We start from the raw sequence: 17,570 nt of genomic DNA, 5'->3' as shown, positions 1-17,570 counted from the left end.
CAGCTGGTGAAATAATACGTCGAACCATCGCGGTTTACCGTCGGATAGTGATCATAGAAGTTTGTGTTCTGCCGTACCGCTAACTCAAAAAACCGTCTCCCGCAGGCGGTCAAAGCTAATAAACTAATAAAATAAAATTAAATACACGTGCTGTGTAGAAACTTTGGCAACTAGCCGACTCCCACTCGCCACGCGAAGGATTTCCTGGACTAAGTTTCAGTTCAAACGCTAAACTTTGCTTTCGTTCCGAGGAAGGATAGGCACCGTGGATTTTTGTTTCCGTGTGTTAAATTCAAGCCACCCCCTAGGAAGTCACAGAGACCTAAGTGTCAGGTTTCATCACATCCACCCTGTACCAGAGGAAAGAGCAGTTCACAAGATCGGCTGTACAAATGTTGTAAAGGTTAGTCTAATTAAATTTGTAACATTCTGTAAAATTCCACTTTTTGGTAATTAAGCTATAGTAAAAAATTTTTGATTTGATTGTTTATTAAAGTCCAATGAACGATTACCAAAGAGTAGGATAAATTTTGTGTTTATTTAAATAAGTCCCAGCCCACGCTGGATTAAAAAACGATTACCTGTTGTTGCAATTTTCAAACTGTAGAGGATGGCCACCCCTTGAGTAAATTAGTTTCACCTGATAGGATTTTTTATTTAGTTTAGTTGTCATTGTTAAGCTAGTGGTTTTTACCAGGAGGAGAGAAGAACTGCTAGATCCCTGTAAATTGTTTGTATCTCTAATATCATTTCAATATATTATCTATTTGGTTCCAATGTGCCTATGTCTTTAACGAAGAACGAGGGGAAGGAAAGGGAGGAGTAGGAGTTGAGGCAGGAGATTGGTAAGCGGCAGGTCAAGGTTTGTTACGCAGTTTCAAAAGAGTTAAAAGCCCACCGATTTGAGTTAGCCGGAGCATTTATTTTTATCGATTGAGCAGCCTAAGAAGAAGACGGTTTGCCTTGCCGGGCGGAACCGATGGTAATCTTCAAATCCAGAAGGAACCCCCGTAGCAAACACCATATTTCGTTCCAAATGCAAACTGAACAAAACTGTTGTCGATAGTAAAATATTAATCTTTTGAGGGTAAATAGTTTTTTTTAAATTAAACCACAATAGCCCTAGCAACACAGTTCCGTATAAAAAGCGTTTATTGTAGACTAAAACCCTATACGTATATAATACGCATAAATGTCTGGTGGATGTTGCTGAAGTCTTGTAGGAATATTATGCGTTTATTATTTCTCATTGATTTACGATTTATATGCGTATTAAAGTGGTGTTATACACGTTTATAAAACGAATGCTAAAAAACGGTTATTTATATACATATTATTAACGTAGAAAGTTTTTTAGATGGTTTATTAATATATAAATAAAAATCGTATTTTAAACGTACCTAGGGATAAAATCGGTCTACACAAAAACGTATACCATACTGATACCAATACCGAATTTATCCTTTTAAAGCGCTTTAAGACCGTTTTTACAGGTAAAGTGTATTGTTGCCTGTGAGGTGTTAATTTTTAAGGGTTGAAATATTTTGAAGTAATGTTCCAATTTCCAAAGGCTCTAACAATCATTACTCAACTCGTCTGAACCAACTTTTACTCACCTTAAGCTTTAATATATAGTTTTATGGGTTTTGGGGAAAAGGGGTAGTTTTTACCCTTAAAAAATAAAGACCGCCCGTCGGAGTAGTAGAGATTTTGAATTGGAGGTTGGATGGTATGTAGTTTACGATTAATTTGATATTGCTAAGCAATTCTCCTGCATGTCCCTGAGTCAAGAAATTATACCTACTTTAGAGTACCTCAGGCAAGAATTTATTAGACTTCGCACATTGGAAAATAAAATGGATAGGTCTCTAGAATTTGCCAAACTTTGTAAAGAAAAGTTCAAAGACATACATACAGATGATGTCATCTGAAGATATCACTAAAAACATTCTCTCGTTTCTTTTATTTGTCTCAAGAGATTACATACTTGTATAAAACCATCTACAATTACGCTAAATTAGAAAGATCGTTTAAGTAATTTATTTAGCTTTTCAGAAGTGGGAAGGAAAAGAGTATGAATGAAGAAGCTGTGCTTAATTATCTTCAAAAATTTCTTTCACAGAATATTTGGAAAATACCTTGTTCATGGTCTCTTTAAATAATGCGCCTAGGGCGGCTATTTCGCCTGGGATTGTAGTTTCCATAAACGCCTCAATATTTTCATTTATAGTTTTGTCAAAGACCTCATTAAGATTGTCATTCCCTTTGAAAACTTCACCCATGTGAGCTTCAAACTTTGCCTTAACGAGTTCAACATGCACATCGTTTACTTTTATGTGCTCTTTGTCATTCTGCAGATATGTTTCACAGGTCACGTTGACCAGCATGGTGCTATTGGCTAAAATTATAAATGACAAATGAGTTTGCACATTGGATACACGAACTTGAAGTCCCATTCCCTATTCCCTCTGCATCAACCTCAAGATGTGCAAGTTGACCTTTTATCGAATAGTTTGCACTAAAGAATATAGTAGGGTAAAATGTCTCCAAGTATATATTGCATTTATCCAAATCTGTTCTGCAAATGCCATCGGTTAAAAATACGGTGTTGCACCAGAAACGACTCACCTAAACTGCATGACTTTCAATTTTGATAGGTGTTGGTATATGCCATTTGAGTACTTCTGATACAAACTTACAGGACCGGGAATTGGCTGATACTCCTGCGGTGGTATTGACAGTGGATCGATAGGTTCAATATTCAACTCCTCGAGCCCTTTTTGTCTGTCTTTCAAAGTGCTAATCCTATATGTATACGTACTCACCATTTCCTAAGTTCAAAATTGCATTCTCCACGCTCGATTTTAAACACTCGTTGTCTTCAATTTTGCACCTCTTGAAAATTTTGGCTGGAATTACAGCAGAATTAGCCCTTAGGAACGGTGCAGGTTTACTCACGCAAGGATCCGCATGGTGCAAAGATGACGAGACAAAACGCGAGTTGTGCACAGAAACGCATTTTTCTTACAATGCAAATTGCGTGGTGTACACTTTTTATACCAGTTATTAAATCAATTACTATGCAAATAGAACTTGTTGTCCAACAAGCCACATTTGCAAACCGCTTCAAGTTGCCAAACATGATAAAAAAAAAGGTAGCAAGGTAACGTCAATGTTAATGGTGTAAGTTAACTATTGAAGTCGTATTTTAAATCAGACCGACAGAAGACAACAATTAAATTCTCAAAATCCACCGCATAAACGGTCCGCTACCTCAGGGACGATAACGTACAACAGGACATCAGATACTTCATAGGTGTTAGTTGGTAGGGTATAACAACCTTCGTAAACCTCCTCGTGTCTTACTAAAAACAGTTGAGCGCCACCCACTTCCTGTAAATGATCATGATTCTTGTATGAAACGAGAAAGTTTAAAGAATTGCGTTCAATTACGGCTTTACAACTAAACAGAGATCCTCGAAATGTAAAGTTATTATTACAAAATGGCGCCAATAATGAACGTACAACTATCCCATAAAATAATCATGAACTTCTTACTTTTAAATGAAGAAGGAAGAAAGCTCTGTTCCGCCGTTTCCAGCAATTTCACTATAAAAGAAGAAACAAGGAACTGGAGCTATCCCACTCGGTAGTTGGAATGAAGATGCCTTGATGAGCCCCCACGATCACGACTCGATAATAACTCAATATTTAAAGAAATTAACATTGGTATGATCCCTTGAAGAGGAATTAGCTCTTAATTAAAAATTTGATAACATAAATGGTCCCAATTTCGTTATTGCCGTTTCAAGAGCTGTTTGTTGGTGTTACAGATCTCAGATAACAAGTTGTCTATGTACACACGGCTGCAATTCCCGAATTTATTTACGCGAGACAGGACAAAGTGCAATTGTCCAGGTATCAAGGTTAAATAAAGCTGGAAATGATAATTAATTAAAAGAAAAGGAAATTATGAGCGTACTAGAATTGAAACTATAAACTGAAGTTGAAAAGCCTTCCAATTAGGTTGTTTAGAAAATAGTACTACTAATAAGGCAACAGTTGAAACTTAAATCCTCCTCCAACATTAGAAAAGTGCATATCGATCAAAAACAATTCTAGATCACATGAAATTCTGTTAATCGAAGTTCAAAAGCTCAACAATTTCATGATCTCAAAATAAGGACAAGGAACACTTCAAAATTGTATAATTTGCAAATTAAGAATCCCATTATTTCGTAGCCGTTTTTCGATAGATCTTCCGGCTTCCGAAAGAATTTGGTGGGGTATCGTCTGAATGAAAATGATGACCATAAAAAAATGAATTGGGAGAAAATTGATTGATTATTGAAAATAAAGGTAGGTTCTGCCACTGATTATATTCAAAATTCCATTTGCAAATAAAGTGAAAAATTACAACCAACCTGCAGATAATCGCCCTTTCGCCCATGAAAAGGAAGACCACAAAGAAATAAATTGGGAGGGGGCGACCTATTTTGACCGAAAAGTGTAGCTATGCTGTTATTTATTATGAATGTCTCCATTGTTTATGTTAATTTATTAGTAGTTTACACCTCATATATTTTATAGCAAGGCCTTATGATGGCAATTCCAGCCGAAATCGATAGCCGTAAACAAAAAAATATAAACGTTACCACCATTATAACTATTTATTAAAATTGTAGCTAGGCTGATTATTGGAAATAAAGGAAGGCCACTGACTACTTTCAAACTTCCATTTGCAAAGAAAGTGAAAAATTACACCCAACCTGCAGATAATCGCCCTTTGAAGGTGGTGTGCTCAGAACTTGCTTTATTAAATTTACTTATCCGCCTAGCGGAACTAGCCTTAATCTTTCATAACTGCTCTTAATTAAACACAACTTATTTATCATTTGTCCGTTAAATGTAGGATTATATACTTGCAGATTGCCTTGATACATAATGTAGTTGAAAGTGTCTTTATAGTATCTTTGCCAATCCCGTAGCGTTATAACTTTTACTACATGAACTTCGAATGCAGCAACGCCAGCAACCCTACACAAAATACTGTACGTTAATCTCAAAGCGCTTGAGGGATGGTTTTGAATTTGCTACCGTATGAGAAGATAGCGGAATAATAAACAACACTGGTATTATACGAAAATTTCTGCGAAACGAAAACGAAGCAATATGTTAAGACACGCTAACTACGTAAAATAACACACCCTCCATTAGGGAAAAGAGTCGTAATAATGGAGTACCTACATGATACCAGTTTCCTTAGTTTTTCGTCGTCTGTTTCCTTACAACCTGCCGACGTTTTCCGTAAAGCAAAACGAAATATTTCTCTTCTTATTACTTCGTCAATCACCAAGCACCCCAATTTTGCGTCCCGAAATTAACTAAATTTTGTGCGGACAAGGCTTACCTTAACATTCTTTAAAGTTTCAAGCCTTAGCGCCTTGTATATATGCTCATACATTAAAATTGGGGTGTAAAAACTGCTCCGATTCACAAACAAGCTCCTGCGGGAGAGTCAAACAAATTTTGCAAATTAATATGTGCTAGCTTCATTCAGAGACAAAAATTTTCTTGTTAAAATTTGGTTTTCACTTTGAAAGTTGCTTGTTGGGTATAAGTCTGAGGTGGAAATGTGCAAACTGGTGCATTGATGTCGAAAACCAGCAACTCAATTCACACATTTATTTATTTATTTATCCTATTTTCCCTATCGTCGCCCCTATATTATTATTTAATTTTCTACAGAAATTGAAACCTAATTTTTTGCTATTGTGATTTCCTAAATAGTAGAGAATAAAGATTCCCCTTATATTGGCACCTTTTCAAGACTGGCAAAAGTTTCTTTTAATTTATACAGTCAGTGAAAAAATTTACTTATTACCCTATTCTTTAAAAAAGAACCAATTTTAAACAAAAATAAAAAACGAAAAATTGCGGTACCTTTAACCTAACGTTCTTTGGAGTAAATGGTCCCCTATAGCAACGGTACAGCCTTTCGTGTACCGGGTGGCCAAATAAGAATGAGCCTTCCAGAACACGTGCTCTGTTTTGGAACATACATACTCGCTGCAGACTGTTGTTTACTTGCTACGTTATATCTCACTAAACTCTTCCTTTCCCCATTACTTCGTACGGTTCTACAACTGGGTTTATTCAAATTTGCCCCTTTTATAATAATTCGCTAAATTAAGGTGGAAATTAAATGTAACGTTGGATGACTGGTGAGAATTTACATTACTAACTTTACCTATTTACGCATGGTGGAACTACCCTTAGTCATTCATTACTGTATGGCTGCCTTTATTAAAGATTACTAAACTACTGTTACTCGAATGTTACACAAATGGGAAGATCACAAGGAAATAGAGACAGCGACCCGATTTTGACAAAAAAGTTGAACTAAGCTAAACATTGGAGAATGTAAGGAATTCTGGCAAGTGAGTAGATTCAATATTCTCCAATAAAGTGAAAAGTTAAACCCAACCTTTAGATAATCGACCTTTGAATTTGTTGTGCTGAGAATTTGCATTATTAATTTTACTTGTGCGCGTAGCGGAAATACCCTTAATCATTCATAATTGACGACTGCTCTTTATTAAAGCCTACTTATTCGGCATTTTGCTCGTATAAAGTGATTATACTTGTAGATTTTGCCTTCCAACTTTATACCGAAGTAGCTTCTGAGCTTACGGGGGTTGGTACATAATGTACTTGAAAGAATCCCTCGAAAGCCCACAGTCTTACACGATGTAACTTTTAAATGTATCCAAACTTCGAATCCGGCAGCGCAAAAAATGCTATACTATTAATCTCGAGCACTTGAGAGATGGCTTTGAATGTCCCAGAGTGTGACACAGGAATAATAAACGCTGTGCTTTTACTAAAGTATCATAACGAAAACGATGCGGTAGGTAACAAAAGCGAAATGCGTAGGTTAGCCCAGCTGCCATTAGTGAGAACAGCTCGTAATAGGAGCTACTTCCTTGGCCTTTTGTTATCTCGCACAAAAAAATTCTCGTGAAGTCATATCTTCCTCTTTTCATTAATTCGTCGATTACCCAGTAAAAGCGCCTCATGTTATGAAAAGTATTTACACTTTACGCAGGATTTTACTCCCGTCCAAAACATAATGCGTACCGAGCAATAAGAAGTAGTCCCTTCAATAATTACAAGATAAATGAGACACCATCGACCAGGTTTACACAATCTGCATGATTTCAGGGGCATGAGCAAATGGCATGAATTCTCAGAACTCTATCGGATCTACAGTATGTACATAACAGAATCAATACAATATATGTATAGAAGGTACAGAATCTATATATTAACCCGGGAGTCACAAGATATTAAGCACCACAGAATCAACAAATTCTACAAAATTTGCTGATTATCAAAAGTACCTATACACGATCTATGGGCTGTAAGTGACATAATATCCCTATAAAATGCACAGAATCTACACATTTCGATACGGAACCTACATTTGTAACCGGTCGAACCGGTTCAAAAAGTAAAAGTAAAGTACGAAATGTCTGGTGTAAAGACTGAGCCAATAATTTTCACCTTTTTTTAGCACAACCCACGAAAGTAGAGCGGTTAGTCCTCCATTTTTACTCATTCTGCAGTATAATTTTGCATCAACAATTCCCACTGCAAAGGAACATTTTGATTGGTACATTCTTAAAGAGATCAACCAATGGGCTATTGAAGGTGTTTTGTATTGCATGTATTTTGCCATTTAGAAAACCACTAGGATTTAATTTGAAGAGATTCCTAATGTGTTTTAAGGGTATTTAAAAAGAACTCTTAAAATTGAGTTCTTTCAAGGATTTAAAAAAATATCTGAGATTGTAATTCAAATTTAATGGGCTACCAAACAATATTTAACTCATTTCAAAAATTTCGCTTACGGAATATGTTGAAAATACCTTGTTGGCGTAATCTTTAATTAATGCGCCTAGGATTTCCATTTCGTCCTCTTTTAAAATCTCCAAAAATGCTGCGATATTCTCATTTACACTTTTATCAAACTCTTCATTAAGTTTATCATTCCCTTTGAAAACGTCACCAAAATGAATAAGAATCTCTCCCCAAACGAAGTTAGCCTGCAAATCGGTTACTTTTATATGCTGGTTGTTGTTCTGTTGATATTTGACACATGTCATATTGGCAAAAAGCGTTGAATTTGCTGAAATTGTAAATAATCGTTACAGCTGAGTTTACAGGTCGAGTTGACCTACTAGACGTCCCAGTTACTGTACCATCTGAGTCAATTTCTAAGAGAAAAAGTCTCCCTTTAATGGAATAGTCTCCACTGAAAAATATGGTAGGAAGAAATGCTTCTAAGTACATCTGGCATTTATCCAAATCTACCCTGAAAATACAAACGATGAGAAAAACGGTGCTCCAACTAAGAGCTACCCACTTAAACTGCACAACTTTCAATTGTGTAAAGTTCCGGTACATGCCATTTGAGTACTTTTGGTATAAGCTGATGGGACCAGGAATTGCTTGAACTTCTATAGCCGGCAGCACTAGTGGATCGAGGGGTCCAATCTTCAACTCCTCCAGCCCTTTTTTAAAAGTTCAAAGTACCTTCTCCACGAATACCTACTCACCATTTCCCAAGTTGGAAATTGCGTACTCCACACTGGATTTTAGGCACTTGTCGTCATCAATTTTGCACCTCTTGAAAATGTTAGCTTAAATTACGATCAATTAGACTTCGAAAAGGCGGCGAAAGTTTACTCACGCAAAGCTAGGCAAGGTACAATGATGGTCAAGTAAAACGCTACTGGACTGAAATGCATCTTCTTTAGAACGCAAAGTTGTTGAACTATTCAGTATTTATACCCATTACAATTAAATGACGATAATTACAATTCGATTATGATGACAAATTGCAACAATTACCTCTTCTGTGTAATAAAGGCGCACTTTTATGCGGACCGCTCTAAATTCATTGATCATTAATGCTATTCAAAAAAGCAACGCCGACGACTTACCGCCAGAAATTCAAGTTTGAACGTACGGCCCAGATTTCGTTTTTCGATTATGGGTGGATAATGAAGCTTGTAAGGCTGAACCATTTAAACAAATTAACCCACCGGCCTTCATTTAGTGTCGTCAATACTAGGCTATAAAGTACTGAGGTCAAAATAAATTTACAGCATCGCAAATGTTATCATAAAAAGAGAGTCCAATTTGCGTCAACCAAGAATCTTTATTGGATCGATTACCATTTGCAAATTACATGAATGATCTAGTTCTATATCTTTAGAAAAAGGGGTCTTGACAAAGCCAAAGGTTTCAGTTTCTTCAGACTCGATCCACCGTCTTCAAAGCTTTCCCAGCCTTTGGCACTCGTAAATCTTTCACTCGACTCTGGAATGCTTTTGGGCCTTCAAGGTTCTCAAGATCTCTATTCTTAAAAGAATTTAAGTTTGGGTACAGCTTTTAGAGTGCCCCAAATCCTCTTTTAGTCCTCAACGTTATCGCAGACGTTTAGGCTGTGAACATTTCCGTGTCTGTTTTTAGAATCTCTAATATTTTCATGGCATTAAAGCACCTTATTTCAGTAGCTTCTCGGTACCCAAAGTTCATTGTGAAATATTTGAAATTTTTCATCTTTGGAAAATGTAGTGTTCTCGGAATTCTCTGAGTCAGCAAGACCTTAAAGGTCTCAAAAATCCTCAAAGCCAGTCAGTTCGTCCAGGGCCCAAAGTGTGGTCAATATTTATCGCCCTTAGGATCATCTTCAATTTTTTCGATTTTGCAAACTTGGGTAGGAGGTCCTCAATAATATCTTAATTGTTCTTCTTTAGTCTTCACACTATTTAGCGTCCTCTGCCGCCAGATTCTTTCGAGTTTCCAGTTTTTTGTGCAGTAAGAATATTCAGAACCTTAAAAAATATTTGCAGCCGTACGAAATTTTCAGGCCTTTTAGAAATTTTGAATCATCCCCGGTTGTTCGACTCTTTTCCGTCTGAAATTATTGCTTCACAGCCTCTTAATACGTTGAAGACTGAAAATAGTGGCTCAGCTCAGCAGGTTTTCAAGTTATTCAAGATTTTTCAAAATTATTGACATTTGGCTGCTATTCTTTTGAACCCTGTACCTATGGGTCTGTTGACTTCAAAAAGTCTTCTAAAATCTCTGAAGATTTTCTCAAGATTTCTTGATTCTTAACTTTGATAAACAATGTTTTAAGATGTTTTGAAGATTTTGTGAATACTTTATGAAATACAATCAATTTTTGCTCAAAATCATCAGACTGCCTTAAGATTGCCGTACGCATCTCGTATCTCTCCGAATATTCTCTGAATACCATCTAATGATGCTGTGAAGATTTTCGGAGGATTGAGCTTTTTTTGAGCATTTAAATTATAAATTGTTGTTTTTCAAGTAAATATAATATGAAACTATACGAATGTCTTTCACATTTTAAATTATATTTGAAGTAGTTGAAATTGTCGACATTTCATACGTACTTCTGTTTCAACGAAAGAATTTCTAAGTGCTTTAATGTTTCGAAAAGTATTTGAAGGTGCTCCTCGTCTCCCAAAACTGACAATCAATTTTCATCTGTCAAAAGTTTCCGTGAGTTTGATAAAGTTCTCTCTTCCTTAATTTTCTATTCAATCCGTGCGACGACTAATCGCTCTTGTAGTCGACTTCTGTAATGAAATGCTGCCAGAGAAAAGTATCTAATTGTTTCCAGAAAGTGAAAGTACATGTAGCCCATTTACTCGCACTAATTACTAACCGAGAAATTGTTCTATTAACTTCGAAAGTAATTAAGTTTCTGAGTTACGCCGATGTTTGTTAGATTTGTTTCATACCGTAAAGTCACTAATTTACGATGGAAAGGTTGGCCAATTGGTTTGAAGCTAGAACATAAAATCTGAATGGTAGATGGTGCAGTCTGGAAACTGATAGCGTTAATCGGGACGCAAGTATCTCCCTCCTAGGGCAAGTTTAAAGTAAGCCCGTGTGTCAAAACTTTCGCGGTGTAATCAAGGAAATTCCTTATCGGAATCTGCTCGTAAGTAAGTACCTACTTGCTATAATTATACCTCTGTGACCGATTTCACTATAGCCATCCCCATCATCTTATGCCGATACTTTTTTTTTTGATCAAATGTATTTAGACGTCTTCTAGTATAAAAACAGTCACGTCAATCATCCCAGGTAGCCGCCCACTGGAAAGCTGGTCGCCTGTGAGTTGTGCACAAGTTATGCTATTATTTTCATCTCTAACTAGCCCATGCGAGGACAAATACATAAGTTTTACAATGGACGGCTACCTGCGACTAGTAGGGGAGGTAATCCACTGACCGAGAGTAATCAAAATTTTAACCGATGGAGTTCTACTTTGGCCTATCCGAGTATGCTAAAATCGACGGTCTGCCGCCTCGGGTCATGTAACCTAGGGCTCTGCGGTACTTTTTGCGGTAGCAATTCTAAATGTTTTTTTTTACTTTGAGAAAATAAGTTATACACCAATTGAAAACGTTGATAACAGCCCTTAAACAAATATTTTAAAAAATCGCGACGAACATTTGATAACTAGTTTGATAACTCCATCAGATATCTTATATAAGATAATAATTAGAGAAAAAATTTAAAAAAGAAACACTGTCCTAGTCATTGGCAATACCATATTTTCACTTTTATAAAAAGTGCTTGCTTAGATGCTTCTGTAAATAAAATTCTCATAGAAACGTCCGTAGCCTATGCGAGTAAAACTCGACCCTTTTACTTCTGTTTTTACGTTAACCGAGCGATCTAATTTTTGTAATCACAAGCAGCGCTGATGACCAGCACGTTATAGCTAACTGATGCCTGCTTTTACCTATCTCCGTTCCCTTTTTTTTGTTATTTATAATTGCCGAAACGAACCCAACGTAAATTTCGAGGCCGCGTCCCCTGTTCAGCCAATCTGAGAGCCTCGATTTCAATCTACTATGCATTTTCAGCTCGGCAAAAGGGATCTGACCATTCTAAATGCGCATGCTTATCGCCAATAAACTGACTCGCGCCCCTTATCCGTATGAAGCGGTACATTTTGTGCACATATAAAATTTGAAAAGTTTTAACTGCAAAGCGCGCCCCCTTTACACACCCTCACCAATGTTAATCTCAACCCTTTATTTTTAACTCGCTATCACGTTTTATTAATACATCCTCGAAAAAAATAAACTATAAACAAAATTTAAAAGAATTATTGGTGTCAAATTGTTTTTATAATATGGAGGAATTCTATCAATTTGTAAAACCTTAGTTTAAAACGTATTTGGCTTATTGTAAATCTTTTGACGTTTATTTTAGTGCTTTCGCAAGAACCGCACTAAAATACTAATAAATATTATTATTATTATTATTTACGATGCCAATGGAATTTACTTTCTGTTTTTTCATTCATTCAGTTACATTATCAATTGTAAAAATCCCACCAAAAGCTGTGATCTTCCAGCTAATCCTCAGATATTATAATTTCCGCACAAATTCGCGAAACCATATTGACAAATAAACGAAGTGCATGTAGGTATTCTGTTGATATGTTCAAAACAAATTTCTGTTATTGATTTCTACATTTTTCCTTAGCACTGAAAATGGAATAATATAGTAAGTGAAGTCTCTGGAAATAGAAAAGATATATACCCCCAAATGTCTCGACCCTAGACATCCCAAAATACAAACAGAAAAAGCGATAAATTAATAAGGCTTGACTGAGATCAACGAATTGGGTCAACGATTTTTATCCCTAGTACCAAAATACTTCCGCAAATAACGGGCTGGACGTGCCCTCTCATCTCCAAGCAGTTGTCAAGAAATTTAATTATGGCAACATTCGAGAAGTTTGCCAACTATTCCCAACATTGGAAAATAACTGCACGAATTCCCATTTTTCTGGTTGGTGCCAGTCTATCATAAGCTCTCCAATGTGGAATGACAGAAATGTCTACCACAAATCGTTATGTAGCAAACGTACGTTTTCTCGAGCAGTGCCATACAAAATTAATTGCAAAGATTTAAGTTTCGAAGGAATGCGAAATTTACGAGCTTAAACAATGCACCTAGGTCGTTTCATCGCAGCGTAACGATCGTACACTACCCTCATTATTAAAATAGTAATTGTGCTCTGAAATTCTACCCCTGCTAATGTCATTTTCCCACCGCATTTCCACTGTGAAATGCAAATGCATCAGACAATCATGCAAATGCCCACCATTAGTCGAACAAATGACTGTCGATCGGAAGCTATACGAAGGAATTTAGGATTTCTAAGGTGAATGCTCATTAGTGCCGCAGTGAAATGGTACCTGTAACATTTTTCCGTTTTAAATTCTAGAAAGGAAACGGGAGCGAACATAAAGTCATGCTACATTAAGTGCACCCTTCTCTCGAAGTTTTATCTCCCCTTTGTCAATAAAGCGCGCTTTTAAAGATGATGTAAGTAAGCGACGGAAAAGTCATTATATAAGGCGAATTTAGGGAAATATATTGTTTATGTAAATGTACGCCAATTATGTTTTATATCACATATAGACGGTAGACTTCTTTTTAAGGCGCATTAGCCCAGCTTTAAAATTTCAAATAATTTGTAAGATTTCAAGAAAGTACAGTAACGTAAATTTAATTATGTCATTTATTTATTTACATTTAATTGATAATGAATTTATAACAGTCATTGACAAGGTTAACTTATAACAGATAATTATTATACATGCGCGAACTTTAGCATAGAACTTGCATTAAACACTCTTTACACGTAAAGTTTCTAGACAAATCACGAAACATTCTCGAGAATCCCCGAACAAGCAAATCACATTTCCCGGAAAATCTTCACCCCTTATCGCCTCTGACTAATCTTGATAGACTTGATGGCGCCCTGGTGCTTGGAAAACTCGCTACAGTACCCTTCTAGAAGAATTTAGAAAAAATCTTTTGAACGATTTTATTTAGGATTCTAACATTCTCCCAAGTAGCAGGTTGGCAAAAGGATCGCTAACTGACAAATATTTTTAAAGGGTCACCTCAATATTTTCAACATTTTTCACTATTTTCTTTGCAAGCACCGCGGAAAGGAATTACATTACACTCAATTTCAATTGGTTTCCGAATGACTGACTCATGGATCGGATTGGCACCACGCCAACCTAGCACTTCGGGTGCAGTATTACATATTTTTCTCATGAAAAGTGGTTGGTTTCTATTTCTGCGCTGCGAAACCTTATTTTTCCCGGCCAAGGAAACCTTCAGTGCATAGAATGAAATACGGCTATGGCCAAAATTGAAAGGAACAAATAAAATAAAGCAAGTTAATCGACTTAGAAATAATGTGAAAACAAAATAAAGATGATATTAAGTTCTTTTTGTAAAAGGCGACTTTAGGGGCAGGTTCCTACATTTATTTTTGTATCGTGGATTAGTCTAGGAGAAATAATCTAGGTCTTATATAAGACTTTGGTACCAAATATACTGTAACAATGCTACCTTATGAAAAAATGCGTGCAGAGATTGTCTGAAATTGGCTTTACTAACCATACACTGAATAAGCGACGGGAACAATTTGAAGGAGGCTTAAAAGAACGACAGTGGACGTATACGGCTTATCTTACATTCCATTTTAAAAACACTTTTACTAACGATACAATATGAATTTTTATAAAGTACACGAAAATTTGCTCTACATTACCAATAAAAAGCAAATTACATTAAATGGACAAAACATGGTCTGTTACAATGGCCCCGTTATCAGGGATTTAGAGAGCACATCTTTTAATCCCCCCCCCCCACCCACCCACCCTCCCATTGCGTTGGGAACACTAAATTGGATATCCACATCACCTTATAACACTTTATCCGCAGATAATATAACTTGTAAGTTCTACCTACGAAAAAGGCAGTTTGTGACTGAAATTTAATTCAATTTGTCCAGACACTTCTACCAAATGCAACGCAAAGCGTCACTTTACGATCTTGCTACCTTCAATAAAAATCGAACCCCGAAATGACCGCTTTCGCGTCATGTTTCATAAAACTTATAGTTACAGATTTGGTATAAAATTGCACGTGATTTCGTGTGGAAATTGTACGATTGGAAGCTTTGGATGGAAAAGCCATATCGTTATTTTGATGAATAAGAAATCATGCAAGAGAAAAATCGCGATAATATTTCATTTCTGAACTCAGACCGAAAGGAACGGCGGAAATTTCCTACTTTTTTGTTTTCTTTGTTTGAATTAAGAAATGAAATTTTTTAAATCGAATAAACTTGACTACGGATGGTGGATGCAGCTTTGATGTTTTTCACCTAATAATGTAACCGCTATTAAACATATCCTGTAGTTTTTTAAAAATGTTGCTTCCTTATGAATATTATGCAATTCGCTGTTAATTACTGTGTTACGTGATCAAATTATAGAAATATAGTGTTATGTGATCGTTTTTATTGGCAGAGTTTTTATTGTAGCGATGGGTCACCCTATATGAGTTAATATCAATTTTTTAAGGCTAAATGTGGTCGTTAATTTAGATTTAACACAATTTCTATCATACTACACAGCCATGACAAAACTCGTTTCTTTGGGGGGAGACCTGGGGTATCCGTATTAGAAAGGATATACCAAAACGCACATGTAAACCTTAGCAATCGCCTACATCAATGCATCGCTTCTGGGGGACATCTTCCATATATGATCTTTAAAATTTGGGAAAGGAAATGATTTTTTTAAGAGCCCTACAGCTGCACTATTTGTTTTCCTGGCCCTGTATAGCTAGCTGTATAGGGCTTTAACGCAAACCTACTCTGTGATAATGCTATTTTAAGGAAGAATATATAAACGTAATAGTCTGAAATTAGCCGTACCATTGAATAAGGAATCTGATTCCTCATTCAATGGCCCTACTTAAATAAGCGACCAGAACATAAAAGAATTCCTTGCTTTTTTTGGTCGAAGTGTGTGAATACAAACAAACGAAAATTGTTTGCCCGCCAATGCAATTAGAAGTCTAATCGAAAAAGTACGAATTGTTTTGGATTCTACACCCTAAAATTAATAGGAAAAAGTGTTTTCCCGAGAAATTTTAGTGTAGTCGATTTTTGGTAAAAAAAGGTAGGTTATACACTGCCTTTTTTGGAGCCCCGAAAAAAAAAATTATCCCAGATCGAACGGGAAAAAAATGTTCTTATAGAATGTGCCCTGTAGAATCCATAAATTCAAACAGTTCGAAGATTGGGCTACTAGTTCAAAAGTTACAGCCCTTTGAATTTTCTTTCGAAATTTGTTTCTAGTCTATAACTTTTGATTGAGAAGTCTAATCGAAAAAGTACGAATTGTTTTGGATTCTACGCACCAAAATTAATAAGAAAAAGTGTTTTCCCTAGAAATTTTGGTGCAGTCGATTTTTGGTAAAAAAGGAAGGTTATACACTGCCTTTTTTTGAGCCCCGAAGAAAAAATTGTCTCAGATCGACCCGGAAAAAAAATTTTCTTATAGAATGTGGCCTGTAGAATCCATAAATTCAAACAGTTCCAAGATTGGGCTACTAGTTCAAAAGTTACAGCCCTTTGAATTTTCTTTCGAAATTGGTTTCTAGTCTATAACTTTTGATTGAGAAGTCTGATCGAAAAAGTCGGAATTGTTTTGGATTCTACGCACCAAAATTAATAAGAAACAGTGTTTTCCCGAGAAATTTTGGTGCAGTCGATTTTTGGTAAAAAAGGAAGGTTATACACTGCCTTTTTTTTGAGGCCCGAAAAAAAAATTGTCTCAGACCGACCCGAAAAAAAAAATTTTCTTATAGAATGTGGCCTGTAGAATCCATAATTTCAAACAGTTCCAAGATTGGGCTACTAGTTCAAAAGTTACAGCCCTTTGAATTTTCTTTCGAAATTGGTTTCTAGTCTATAACTTTTGATTGAGAAGTCTGATCGAAAAAGTACGAATTGTTTTGGATTCTACGCACCAAAATTAATAAGAAAAAGTGTTTTCCCGAGAAATTTTGGTGTAGTCGATTTTTGGTAAAAAAGGAAGGTTATACACTGCCTTTTTTTGGAGCCCCGAAAAAAAAATTGTCTCAGATCGACCGGGAAAAAAAATTTTCTTATAGAATGTGCCCTGTAGAATCCATAATTTCAAACAGTTCGAAGATTGGGCTACTAGTTCAAAAGCTACAGCCCTTTAAATTTTCTTTCGAAATTGGTTTCTATAACATTTGATTGAGAAGTCTAGTCGAAAAAGTACGAATTGTTTCGGATTCCACGCCCCAAAATTAATAAGAAAAAGTGTTTTCCCGAGAAATTTTGATGTAGTCGATTTTTGGTAAAAAAGGAAGGTTATACACTTCCTTTTTTGGAGCCCCGAAAAAAAAATTGTCTCAGATCGACCGGGGAAAGAAATTTTCTTATAGAATGTGCCCTGTAGAATCCATAATTTCAAACAGTTCGAAGATTGGGCTACTAGTTCAAAAGTTACAGCCCTTTAAATTTTCTTTCGAAATTGGTTTCTATAACATTTGATTGAGAAGTCTAATCGAAAAAGTACGAATTGTTTTGGATT

The 17,570-nt window shown here is 36.0% G+C and overlaps 2 protein-coding genes across 2 annotated transcripts; both read right to left on the bottom strand.

Annotated features, from left to right (window-relative positions):
- Window positions 1-1,948: 1,948 nt before the first annotated feature.
- Window positions 1,949-3,094, bottom strand: LOC116178662. Its single transcript, XM_031498231.1, has 5 exons — window positions 2,959-3,094; window positions 2,826-2,909; window positions 2,629-2,776; window positions 2,445-2,578; window positions 1,949-2,398 (listed from the first exon to the last, which is right to left on the bottom strand). Exons 1-5 carry the CDS (start codon window positions 3,017-3,019, stop codon window positions 2,094-2,096), a joined length of 732 nt encoding a protein of 243 aa, XP_031354091.1. The 5' UTR covers window positions 3,020-3,094; the 3' UTR covers window positions 1,949-2,093.
- A 4,752-nt stretch (window positions 3,095-7,846) lies between these two features.
- Window positions 7,847-9,115, bottom strand: LOC116178663. The gene is made up of 6 exons (XM_031498232.1): window positions 9,009-9,115; window positions 8,756-8,956; window positions 8,622-8,705; window positions 8,429-8,576; window positions 8,244-8,377; window positions 7,847-8,191 (listed from the first exon to the last, which is right to left on the bottom strand). The coding sequence occupies exons 2-6, from the start codon at window positions 8,811-8,813 to the stop codon at window positions 7,887-7,889; spliced, it is 729 nt and encodes a 242-aa protein (XP_031354092.1). The 5' UTR covers window positions 8,814-8,956; window positions 9,009-9,115; the 3' UTR covers window positions 7,847-7,886.
- Window positions 9,116-17,570: the final 8,455 nt, after the last annotated feature.

The sequence above is a fragment of the Photinus pyralis genome, unplaced genomic scaffold, assembly GCF_008802855.1.
Source record: "Photinus pyralis isolate 1611_PpyrPB1 unplaced genomic scaffold, Ppyr1.3 Ppyr1.4_LG8, whole genome shotgun sequence".
NCBI classification, from domain to species: Eukaryota; Metazoa; Arthropoda; class Insecta; order Coleoptera; family Lampyridae; genus Photinus; species Photinus pyralis.
This window is presented reverse-complemented; position numbering and strand designations above follow the sequence as displayed.

What these genes read in the sequence shown, in the direction of transcription:
- LOC116178662 (XM_031498231.1), bottom strand. Translation starts at nt 3,019, where the DNA reads ATGCGTTTCTGTGCACAACTCGCGTTTTGTCTCGTCATCTTTGCACCA. An exon ending in TGCACCATGCGGATCCTTGC is followed by an intron (nt 2,910 to 2,958) that starts GTGAGTAAACCT and finishes CTGTAATTCCAG; the next exon opens with CCAAAATTTTCAAGAGGTGC. An exon ending in TTGAAAGTCATGCAGTTTAG is followed by an intron (nt 2,579 to 2,628) that starts GTGAGTCGTTTC and finishes TGGCATTTGCAG; the next exon opens with AACAGATTTGGATAAATGCA.
- LOC116178663 (XM_031498232.1), bottom strand. Translation starts at nt 8,813, where the DNA reads ATGCATTTCAGTCCAGTAGCGTTTTACTTGACCATCATTGTACCTTGC. An exon ending in TGTACCTTGCCTAGCTTTGC is followed by an intron (nt 8,706 to 8,755) that starts GTGAGTAAACTT and finishes TCGTAATTTAAG; the next exon opens with CTAACATTTTCAAGAGGTGC. An exon ending in TTGAAAGTTGTGCAGTTTAA is followed by an intron (nt 8,378 to 8,428) that starts GTGGGTAGCTCT and finishes TTGTATTTTCAG; the next exon opens with GGTAGATTTGGATAAATGCC.